This window comes from Sebastes fasciatus, chromosome 20 (genome assembly GCF_043250625.1).
Source record: "Sebastes fasciatus isolate fSebFas1 chromosome 20, fSebFas1.pri, whole genome shotgun sequence".
NCBI classification, from domain to species: Eukaryota; Metazoa; Chordata; class Actinopteri; order Perciformes; family Sebastidae; genus Sebastes; species Sebastes fasciatus.
This window is the reverse complement of record NC_133814.1, coordinates 24189409-24201645: the sequence shown is the minus strand read 5'-3', so window position 1 is coordinate 24201645 and position 12237 is coordinate 24189409. Positions and strand designations below refer to the sequence as shown.

The window sequence follows — 12237 nt, the reverse complement described above, 5'->3', positions numbered from 1 at the left end:
TAGGAACATATTTTCAGGAACAAATGTCCGAGCAGCACCTGAACGCAGCACAGCCGCTGGTTTCTCTACCAGTGAATCTGACGGTTGATGTCGGAGCTGTGACCAGAGACCGTAAACATGTAAGTTTATCACTTTATCTCAACATTTTATCAAACATGTAGGTTTATTAAGACTTATTGTAGTAAAAAACAGCTGTGTGTATCAAAGTAAACATTATATAATGCTTCGGGTGCGGTCTGTTTGGCTAGATCACTTTCGGTTTCTTTATTATTAATGTTTAAATCACAATAACTGATCTTTAAAGTTTATATAACAGATTAAATATCATTTAAAGGAGAAGATAATCGTTTTAATATAAAGTGTGACAAGTTTCAGCGCTGGGGAAAGTGTTTTTGAGTTAATTATAAATGCGTAATCAGTGTGGAAACAAGTGAAGCTGTAATGTAAGTGCGCAGAAACAACAACAACAGGAAGAAGGAAGTCTGGCAATAAAGTTTATCATTATTATAGACACTAAGTCACTATTTTGAAATATTAAGTCCTTATTTTGAGATATTAAGTCCTTATTTTGAGATATAAGTCCTTATTTTGAGATATTAAGTAATGATTTTGAGAAAGCTTATAATTAGTTTTAGATACTAACTATTTTGAGTTTCTCGTTATTTTGAGAAATGTTCCCATTATTTTTGAGTCAATAAGTCATTGTTTTGAGAAAGTTTATCATTATTTTTAGATACTAAGTCATTCTATTAAGAGATCCTAAGTAATTATTTTGAAATATTAAGTAATTATTTTGAGATATAGGTCATTATTTTGAGATATTAAGTCATTATTTTGAGATATTTACTTATTATTTTGAGATACTTAGTCATTGTTTTGAGTTATAAGTCCTTATTTTGAGATACTAAGTCATTATTTTGAGATATTTATTTATTATTTTGAGATATAAGTCCTTATTTTGAGATATTAAGTCCTTATTTTGAGACATTAAGTCATTATTTTGAGATAATAAGTTATTATTTTGAGATAGTAAGTCATTATTTTGAGATATAATGACTTACTATGCTTGAAAACTTGAAATATTTTTAGATATTTCAGTCACAACACCTGCGGTCATCAGTCAGACTCATGATATGTTTCATCATCAATCTTTATATGTTTTTCTGGCAGCAGCTCAGCATGGAGGGCTTGAAAGAGGCAGCCGACCCTGAAGCACACACCTTCTCCCAGGTGGTGTTCACGGACACCCCTCACTCATACCCGCCTTCAGCCCCCATCACCTGCTGCTACACCCTCACTGCCACCCTCCAGCCCAACCCACGGGACTGGGTGGGCATCTTTAAGGTGAGCAAACATCAGAGGACAATCTGCTTTCTACAGTTAAATAAAAAAAATAAGATGAAAAGTTTGCCTTGTGATGAAAAAAAAGATCCTATGAGTCATTATATTAAGAAACTTTATTGAAATCATGAATTACTATCTCAAAATAATGACTTAATATTGCAGAAATAATGATTTAATATCTCAAGATAATGACTTAGTATCTCAAAATAATGACTTAATATTGCAGAAATAATGATTTCATATCTCAAAATAATGACTTAATATTGCAGAAATAATGATTTAATACCTTAAAATAATGATTTAATATCTCAAAATAATGACTTAGTATCTCAAAATAATGACTTAGTATCTCGAATAATGATTTAATATCTCAAGATAATGACTAAGTATCTCAAAATAATGATAACGTTTCTCAAAATAATCATAAACCCTCAAAATAATGACTTTGTATCTCAAAATAACAACTTATATCTCAAAATAATGACTTAGTATCTCAAAATAACCACTTATATCTCAAAATAATTACTTAGTATCTCAAAATAACCACTTATATCTCAAAATAATGACTTAGTATCTCGAATAATGATTTAATATCTCAAGATAATGACTAAGTATCTCAAAATAATGATAACGTTTCTCAAAATAATCATAAACCCTCAAAATAATGACTTTGTATCTCAAAATAACCACTTATATCTCAAAATAATTACTTAGTATCTCAAAATAATTACTTAATATCTCAAAATAAGGACTCAATATCTCAAAATAAGGACTTGTATCTCAAAATAAGGATTTATATCTCAAAATAAGGACTCAGTATCTCAAAATAATGACTTAATATCTAAAAAAAAATGACCTAATATCTTTAAAATAAGGACTTAATATCTCAAAATAAAAAAATAAATATCTCAAAATAATGACTTAGTATCTCAAAAATAATGAAAAACTTTCTCAAAATAACAAGGAACTCTCAAAAATAATGAGTTAGTATCTAAAACTAATGATAAACTTTCTCAAACTAATGATAAACTTTCTCAAACTAATGAGAAACTTTCTCAAAATAATGAGAAACTTTCTCAAAATAATGACTTAATATCTCAAATTAACAAGAAACTCTCAAAATGAGTTTGTATTTTGAGAAAGTTTTTAATTATAATGACTTACAGGATCTTTTTTGTCATCACAGTGGTGGAAACGGGCCTCCGTTGCTTTATTATATCTGTGTATGTGGTGTGTTAAAGAACTCGTCTCTTGACTTTTGTCTGAATGTTTCTTGTACAGGTCGGGTGGAGCACAACAAAGGATTATCATACCTTTGTGTGGGTGGAGCCGTGTCTGGATGTGGTCGGGCAAGAATCTGCCACGAGGCAAGCTCTTTTCAGGGGTGAGAAATAGTTTCACTTTTACCGCAGTGTGATAATGCTTGGTCATGTTTCCATTGTACACTTCCTGAACACCCTGAGTGTCTAATGTGTAAACAGTTTAAAGATAACTAGTGCCACAAGCTCTTAAAGCTGTTTTTATGAGCCATGATACCTTAAGATTTAGCCAAAAATAAAAAAATGTAGGGTGTTGAAACATTTTGATCAGCATGGTGGTGTTTATTTATCAATTAGTCAATAGTTTATTATAATCTGTTATTTCTATTTCTGATTTATTCTTCTCAAATGTGAGGATTTACTACGTTATATCATTGTAAAATGAATATTTTTGTTTTTTGGACTGTAGACAAGCTATTTTTTAAGACACAATAAGGAATTTTCAGTAATTATAACGGCCACTTTTCTGACATTTTATCGACTAAACAACTGATTAATTGATAAAATAACAATGAAAAGTGCCTAAATTGGACCAAAAATGGTGCCAGAACCTTAATTCAGCATTTGCATGATATGATCATTGCATGTGTCTTGGATATATTTATATTTATACGTAAATCTTGGTAATATATGTAATATACCAAGTGTATTTTTGTATGCATTTTATTACGCCTACATACGACATACATTTCCACAGTTTGTACATACATGTATATTTGGTTAATAAACATTTTTTATGTAGCTATTTATACAGATCAAACTGTACACAAATATAATATTGCATATATGCGACAATAAAACCAACTTAAAATTTGACATATGTTGGCCTACAGATTAAATTGGATAATTATCAGTATTAAAGGTCCCATATCGTGCTCATTTTCAGGTTCATAGTTGTATTTTGTGTTTCTACTAGAAAATGTTTACATGCTAAATGTAAAAAAAACAACTTTATTTTCCTCATACTGTCAGCCTAAATATGCCTGTATTTACTCTCTGTCTGAAACGCTCCGTTTTAGTGCATTTTGACGGAATTGCAACAGAATTGCGTTGCTAGGCAACAGCTTGGGTCCATGTATACTTCCTGTCAGCTGATGACATACACATAGACTACAACAGGAAATAAACTGGGACACATGTAGAATGTTTACGTTTAAAATTGTGTAAAGGGTCTAAATATTGTATATTCGTGACATCACAAATGGGCAGAAATCCTGACGACTTGTTTCAAATGCAGAGTTTCTAAATGAGGGCTGTGTGTATTTCCCTGTGGATTGAGTGTTTCGATACTTTCACCGTATTTATATAGGACTTAAGCCTGCTTTATAATAAAAAAACATGAAAATCTCACTTTTTTATAATATGGGACCTTTAAGTAAGCTATGTGTTTAAATAGAGACGCAGTTACGCAGGCGTTTAGGGGTGCGTACCTCAAAGTATATGGCAATAAGAAGTAAGGGAACTCATGTACAGGTGAATACCGGCCCATTTCAGGCACTGGTCACAGCTTTGCATCATGGTAATAAAATTAAGATTTTGCTCTCTAGCAGTCCGCTCTGTTCTTGTCCCTTCAGAGTACTACCTCCCTAAAGATGACATGGAATTCTACCAGTTCTGCTACGTCGACAGAACCGGTCAAGTGCGCGGCGCCAGCACTCCTTTCTGTTTCAAAAACCCAGCGGAGCAAAGCCTGGAGATCAGCCCGGAGGACGACCTCCTGGTTATTACAACACAGGTATCGAATGACAGAAGTGGAGCAAAAGCCAGCGACTGAAGCCAGCCCGATTATTTACACATGTTATCACCCAGCTCCACTGGAGAGCTGGCCGATAACACGTGTAAATCATCGGGCAATAAATGACTGTTGTGGATATATTTAAATATCAACTTTCTAAACTTGATTCTTGACTGATTAGATCTCTGTGTAAAAGTCACATCTGTTTATATGTAATGAAAACAGATGTCAGTCGGAAGGGCAAAAGTAAATAAAGCTTTATATTGATTGTGTTGAACCCAGGAGCAGGTGGAACAGAGCGTACGTGAGAAGGCCGAACTGCAGAAAGAGTTGGATCAGATAAGGGAGGAAAATGAAAGCTTAAAAAATGATCTACAGAAGGAGCAGCAAGAAGCCGCCAGCTTGAAGGTCGATAATGAACACATTTGCTCATTGTGAAATATAGAGAGAGAAATAGTCAAATAGGAATTGAACTTTGATATTTGACACGCAGTGTGATTTATTTCTACAGGGGCAGAATGAGGAGAAAGAGAAAGAAATGAGTCAACTGGTGAAAGACATGGATCAAATGAAAGAGCAAAATGAAAACCTGAAAAGCATCTTGCAGCAGCAAGTGAAAGAAACGGAAAACTTAAAGGTTCGGGTTTTTTTCAGTCTAAAATCAGCGCTGCAGTTTCAGTGTGAAAACTAACTTTGGTGTTACTACCAGGAGGAGATGCTGACTCAGAAGGCAAAGCAGGAGGAGATGCAGAAACGTGATGCTGCTGAGCTGAAGACACGAAGCTTGAGTTTAGACGGAGCATCGAGACAAAATGAGGTGAGAACATTTTATCTTTTTAGCAGTTAAAGGATCTGACAAAATCCTCTATTATACATGTAAGGGATAATGTACAGCGAGCCGGTCGTTGTTTTGAAATAAACCCCGACAGGGCGATGCCGCACCCTGACGCGAAGCGGAGGTCTTGCATCGCCCTGAAGGGGTTTATTTCACAATAATGACTGGCTCGCTGTACATTATCCCGCTTATAACACGGCTACTTACTTAAGAAATCAATAATTATATATACAACCAATGTGTTTATGTTTTAAATTAAGAGCATAAAATTGTTTATCTAGCTCTTATTGATGCTAATTTTGCTCTCAAAGTGCACCACATTGATGCATTTAACTTAAAAATGTAGCTAACAAAGGGGTAGGGTGAATATAACTGTATTTTTTAAATATATATAGCAGAAAAAGATATTGCAATGTCATTTTTTTCTTTTTTTTTCCAATTAATTTGTATATTATCAGGAATATAGCACAACATGAAAGTGAAAACAGTGCTCTGTTTATTTTAATGTGAAAGTGCTATAGTTGTCGTTATCAATATTGATCAAAATAATCGTGATTATCATTTTGGCCATAATCGTGCAGCCCTAAACTGCGCCCATAGCAACGGTCTGCTATAAAGAAACAACAGACCGTAGAGCGCTGCGATTGACCAATCAGAATCGAGTATTCAACACAGCCGTGTAATAATCGTTGTTAAATTTTTCAGACACACGCTCAGGAGAAGTACGACCGAGCTGTGATGAAGATCAACCAGCTGAAGGAGGAGCGTGAGGAGCTGAGAGTGAAGGTCGATGGTCAAAGTGGGGATATCGCCATGTGAGTCAAGTCTTTTATCTGTTTTCATCATTAAACTTGAACTTATATAATGTTTTCTGGCCACTAACAGCTTGTCTTTTTGTGTGTGTTTTAGGCTAAATTCCAAACTCAGAGAGCAAGAGAGGGAACTGTTCAAAATGAAAGACAGCATCCAGCTCCTTCAGGTACTTCACAGTGCGGCGCTTTAAAGGATAAAGCTGCTGTTATTTTAGCATTTCTGACTTCTCTACTTTGCCTGTGACCCTCATAGCATCACAAATATATAGTTTCATTCTTAAAAAGGCTGAATAATTTCCTAAAACAGCTGTAGTTTTTTATTTTTTGGGACTATTTTCAGCAGTGGATTAATTCAAATTTGCTGTTTTTAATAGTTTTTGGATAACAATGGAGCTCTACAGCACAGAGGAAGAAGAGATATCAGGCTGCACAGACAATACTTGTTAGTACTACTAGGGCTGTCAATCGATTAAAATATTTAATCGTGATTAATCGCATGATTGTCCATAGTTAATCGCAATTAATCGCAAATTAAGTGCACATTTTTATCTGTTCAAAATTCAAGATTCAAGATTCGAGATGTTTATTGTCACGCCGGTTGTACAGGTACAAATGTGTGGAATACTTTTTGCTGGGAAGCTCCATTAAAATAAAAAGTTATATTACATTGACATTACAATTATAAAAGGAAATACTTTATAAAAGGGCATATTAAGAACATATGTATTAAGAATATATACAGTATAAGATATATTTTTGTGTAAGAATGTGCCGAATGAATTATCGATTTAAAAGTCTGATGGCCTGGGGGAAAAAACTGTTCCTCAGTCTGCTGGTGTGAGTCCTGGGGGTCCTGTATCTTCTACCAGAGGGCAGGAGGGAGAACAGGCTGATGTGGGGGGGTGTCGTGTCCTTAATGACCCTCAGGGACTTCCTGAGGCACCGCTGGGTGTACAGCTCCTGCAGGCTGGGCAGCTCGCACCCGGTGATGTGTTGGGCCGAGCGCAAAACCCTTTTCAGCGCCTTACGGTCCACATTGGTGCAGTTGCCGTACCAGGTGGTGAAGCAGCCTGTTAGGAGGCTCTCTATGGTGCCCCCGTAGAAGTCACTGAGGATTTGTGCTTTCAGTCTAAAAGTCTTGAGTCGCCTCAGAGCGTACAGTCTCTGCTGGGCCTTCCTGACTACAAAAATGTACCTTAAAGGGAGATTTGTCAGATATTTAATACTCTTATCAACATGGGAGTGGGCAAATATGCTGCTTTATACAAATGTATGTATATATTTATTATTGGAAATCAATTAACAACACAAAACAATGACAGATATTGTCCAGAAACCCTCACAGGTACTGCATTTAGCATAAAACAATATGCTCCAATCATAACATGGCAAACTGCAGCCCAACAGACAACAACAGCTGTCAGTGTGTCAGTGTGCTGACTTGACTATGACTTGCCCCAAACTGCATGTGATTATCATAAAGTGGGCATGTCTGTAAAGGGGAGACTCGTGGGTACCCATAGAACCCATTTACATTCACATATCTTGAGGTCAGAGGTCAAGGGACCCCTTTAAAAATGTCCATAACAGTTTTTCCTCGCCAAAATTTAGCGTGAGTTTGGAGCGTTATTTAACCTCCTTCGCAACAAGCTAGTATGACACAGCTTGTGTAAGACATGATCTGACAAGTCATCCAGGTCAAGATGATAAAAAAAAGGTTATATGAAGATTATTTGGGTCCAGATTCAAATGTGTGTGCTTGACCTTTTGTCAGGTTGACCTTCAGAGCAGTGAGAAAGAGAAGGAGAGGCTCTCTGTAGAGCTGCAGAGGTCGCAAACCCTCGCACACAACATGGACGACATGAAGAGAGAGAACCAGGAGCTACGGAGGAGGCTGTCGCAGCAGGAGACGCTGAAGAACTGTCCAGATGACGATCTAAGGGTGGGAACAAAAGAAAGAGGCTGAAATCCTTCTAAATACAAACAATAACATGATGTTTCCTCTTTGCTAAATGCTTCATGCTACGTCCTCTTCAGATGCAGTGTCAGACTCTTGGCTGCCAGCTGCAGGACGCTCAGGTGAAACTGGCGGCCGAGAGAGAGGAGACCAAAAACGCCAAGAGACACGCTGACTTACTGGACAAAGAGCTGCTGCAGCACAGGGAGCAGCTGGAGAAGGTGATCATGGCATGTGAGCACGCAGAACGGACAAGTGGCAAACATGAGGTAAACTCAAAGAGCATCTGCAGAAATCTAGACCTTGGTTTAGATATGCTATGTGGCCGAAGGTTTACTTGTGGTCTGGAGCTGTTTTTTGCTATTTAAATCGAGGCCCTTTAGTTCCAGTGAAGGGAAATCTAAATGCTTCATGCAGCACACGATGATACTGTACTTTAGTATTTCACAATAGTGTGATTCCAACAGTAGGTGTAACGCCCTTTCCTGTTTCAACATGACGATGCTCCCGTGCACAATCAGCAAACTTAGTTTATGTAGCACTTTTCAAGTTACAAGACAGAGAAAAGGAGAGAGAATATGATACAGAGAAGACAAAATGTAAAACCAAGCAAAATGAACTCTACAACCCACAACATGAAAAGCTATAAATGTGAATTGATTATGTGATTATCATAAAGTGGGCATGTCTGTAAAGGGGAGACTCGTGGGTACCCATAAACCCATTTTCATTCACATATCTGGAGGTCAGAGGTCAAGTGACCCCTTTGAAAATGGCCATGACAGTTTTTCCTCACCAAAGGTTTGAAGTGTTATTTAGCCTCCTTCACAACAAGCTAGTATGACATGGTTGGTACCGATGGATTCATTAGGTTTTCTAGTTTCATATGACACCACTCTAGCTTTAAAACGGAGCCTGCTACAACCTCCAAAAGATCAGTTGCATTAATGCGTTAAAGAAATGAGTGGCGTTAAAACGAATTAACATGTTAACTTTGACAGCCCTAGTAAAAAAAATTAATAGAAAGCCGAAGAAAATAAATGGGTTTTAAGATGCTTTTTAAAGATGTGCACTGATGTGGCTTCTCTGAGACTTTGGGGGAGGTTGTCTAAGAGCTGAGCACAAAGCCAGCTCCATAAAGAAATGGTTTTCCCAGTTTGGTGTGGAAGAATTTGACTGGTCTGCACAGAGCCCTGACCTCAACCCCATCCAACACCTTCGGGATGAACTGGAACGCCAAGTGCGAGCCATCCAACATCAGTATTGGATCTCACTAATACTCTTGTGTGTGTGAACGGGAGCAAATCCCTGCTGCAGGCTCAAAATCTGGTGGAAAGACTGAAACCAGAAGAGTGGAGGCTGTTATAGCTGCAGATTAATGGACATAGTTTTGGAATCACATGTTCAGCAATCACACATAATGTTCAGGTGTCCACATACTAAAAACTGAGGCTTGTTTCCCTTCATTGTTTTCCAGCTACAGCTCGCAGAGGCACACGAAGCGATCGCGGATAAAGAAGAGTTGATAGAGGACAAGGAACACATGATCAGGCTGCTGCAACACGAGAAAGAAGAGCTGGCCAGAGACAACGAGGTACATTTACACAAACATTGATTCAAAAGGATCACTTTGTGATTCTAGACGTCTGTTTGTTCAACCGTATTTATTCTGTCAGAATCTCGTGAGTGATATGGAGGAGCTGCGTAGAGTTTTCGAGTCACAACATATGCAGCCTGACACCACCTCGCCAGCTGCCGCCGCCACATCACCCGCCGACGACTGGCAGCAGCAACAGGAGGCACCTGACCAGGCTGAGAACCTGTATGAGACCATAGGTGAGTTCATAAAAGATGAATCACAGTAGGTTTGTCTTGAAGTATAAAGGGTAAATTCACTCAAATCACAAAATTAAACACACAAAAGCGTGTATATATTTTCTTACCTGAAGTTTTCAGATATCTGAGACTTCTGTCGCAACGAAGTTTATAATAGTTTTGAATTTTCAATTCGTTTTTATTTCATTTTAGTGTTGACTTTTAAATTTTAGTTTAGTTTTAGTTCGTTTTCAGAGTGTGTCTGCTAGTTTTAGTTTAGTTTCAGTTTTTCAGAAAGATTTACTTTTGTTTTCTTATATATTTAGTTTTATAGTAGATAATGAACAGGGAGCCGGTCATTGTTGTGAAATAAACCCCGACAGGGGGATGCTGCACCCGCGTCGGGGTCTTGCGTCGCCCTGAAGGGGTTTATTTCACAACAATGACCCTCTCGCTGTACATTATCCTGCTTATTACACGGCTATTTACTTAAGAAATCAATAATCTGACACAAAAAACGATCCTCCAGAGTCCAAGTCCAGAACTGCGTCAATAGCAACGGTCTGTTATACATAGCAACGGTCTGCTATAAAGAAATAACAGACCGTAGAACGCTGTGATTGACCAATCACAATCGAGTATTCAACAAAGCCGTGTAATAAATATATATATATATTAATATTGTGATGCAAAATTACATTTAGAAGACTTAATCCATATCATCCACACCTTCTCCTAGATGTGTGTACATGAACAAATGATTCCTAAAAAAAAAAGTCAGGAGTCATTCATGATGAAAACAGTCATTAGCTGCAGCCCTAGAATAAACAATAAATAAACAATAGTTGTTTTAATTAATCTGGTGTTATCTGATTTCCCTTTGTTTCAGCGGACCCTGCAGACACAGAGGAAGAGGTGAGTCAAATCATTTTAGTTCGGTACTACACCACAACCTCACCTGTCCCATCACTCATTCATCCACAACATGTTGTCAGCGAGCCGTAGCTGCTCATCTATTTATATTTATCACTCTAATCATTCCATTCATGTTTGCATAGAAGCTCTTTGCATATTTCTCTGATACCAATGATGAAATGGTAGAGAAACTTGTAGTAGTGCCAGCTAGTTAATCAATTTAGCACAACTTCAATGAACAAACAAACCAACTGAGGTTAAAGAAGCTGGACTCGAGGCAGCTCTCATCTCAGGAACTCTCTGATATTCACACACGAGCCGAGTGACTCAGGCTGTTTACCGTTTATTTTCGTAGAGGACTTAAAACATAATCCGCTCCCTATTTCGTTACAACTCCTGACGTGCCGTCTCTATTTCTGCTCCCCAGCAGTCGCTGGTGTGCCGTCACTGCCAGGAGTGCTTCCCCTTCATAACCCAACAGGAACTGGACCAGCACGAGCAGAGCCACCGAGTGTGTCCCTTCTGCACCATGATCTGTGACGGCATGGACCAGACTGTGTTTGAGGATCACGTCTACGGCCACGAGCTGTGAGAACGCCACGCGCAAAGAAAAAAAACGTCTTACAAGTCGGGTGGTCATGTGTAAAAGTAAAAGGACCATACCGATAATTGCAAATTACATAGATTTTACATTACTGTCGACCATTTTCCAAAGCATACCGACGTTTTTGGTTGTTTTTTTTCCAGTCATTAGTGTGAATCATGCAGAAAGAATCCGCTGGCAGACATGAAACAGTCTGACTTACAGTACCTAATCCACCATAGTGAACATCACGTCCTCATTTATTTTGGTCAAAAGTTATCTTATCGTTGCACGTTAATGCATTTAAAAGTAAATTACCACACAACTGGGCATCAATTGAAATGTTTTGATACTTCCAGTGTTTCTGTATCGATACACAAAACCCTCAAAAAGTTCTCAAATGTTGAATATCGTCTAAACACAAGCAGACGGATTTTGCCTAAACAAAATAGGCAGATATTAGACAAGCGTTCACAAATGTTCTTTCTATTGTTAAATCACTGGCAACAGATGTTTATGGCTAGATTCTAAAAGAAACGTATGGTATGCTTTGAAAATAAACAGCAGTAATATGTATATATATGATTTGTAGTAAAAAGGCTAAAACATGCTTAAACAAGGGAATGGTCCTTTAAGATGAGCTTGTGATTTAAAATAAAGCTTGTCACATTTAAATCTTAATATATATTAACCACAACTCTTCACTTTCAGTATAACTTTGCACTTATCTCTCAGAGGGAGGTCTGATCTTCTATAACCAGATTGTGCCAATTCAAGTGTTTATTTAACTTTCGTTAATTTCTGCTGATTTTAAAATGTGTATGACAGAATGAATTGATGATATGAGACTGAGCAATGTAACAAGTGAGTGTATGTAAATGATTTAAATGGACATAATAAAAATCAAGTGATAGGATGCAGC

At 37.3% G+C, this 12237-nt stretch overlaps 1 protein-coding gene across 6 annotated transcripts; it reads left to right on the top strand.

Annotated features, from left to right (window-relative positions):
- On the top strand, positions 1-12235 carry calcoco2 (calcium binding and coiled-coil domain 2). Of its 6 annotated transcripts, none has more exons than XM_074620062.1 (15): positions 1-119; positions 1174-1344; positions 2626-2728; positions 4238-4398; positions 4681-4806; positions 4910-5035; positions 5108-5215; positions 5939-6048; positions 6143-6212; positions 7820-7987; positions 8083-8271; positions 9480-9596; positions 9679-9838; positions 10707-10732; positions 11163-12235. In XM_074620062.1, exons 1-15 carry the CDS (start codon positions 24-26, stop codon positions 11322-11324), a joined length of 1893 nt encoding a protein of 630 aa, XP_074476163.1. In that variant the 5' UTR covers positions 1-23; the 3' UTR covers positions 11325-12235. The 6 variants fall into 6 exon arrangements, with proteins under 6 accessions (XP_074476163.1, XP_074476161.1, XP_074476164.1 ...); XM_074620060.1 differs by having other exon boundaries at positions 11160-12235; XM_074620063.1 differs by having other exon boundaries at positions 1171-1344; positions 5951-6048; positions 11160-12235.
- Positions 12236-12237: the final 2 nt, after the last annotated feature.

Bases quoted from the DNA above. Each gene is read 5' to 3' on its own strand.
- calcoco2 (XM_074620059.1), top strand. From the start codon at position 24: ATGTCCGAGCAGCACCTGAACGCAGCACAGCCGCTGGTTTCTCTACCA. The intron at 4,399-4,680 runs GTATCGAATGAC...TGTTGAACCCAG, and splicing joins TCCTGGTTATTACAACACAG to GAGCAGGTGGAACAGAGCGT. The intron at 9,839-10,706 runs GTGAGTTCATAA...CCTTTGTTTCAG, and splicing joins GAACCTGTATGAGACCATAG to CGGACCCTGCAGACACAGAG.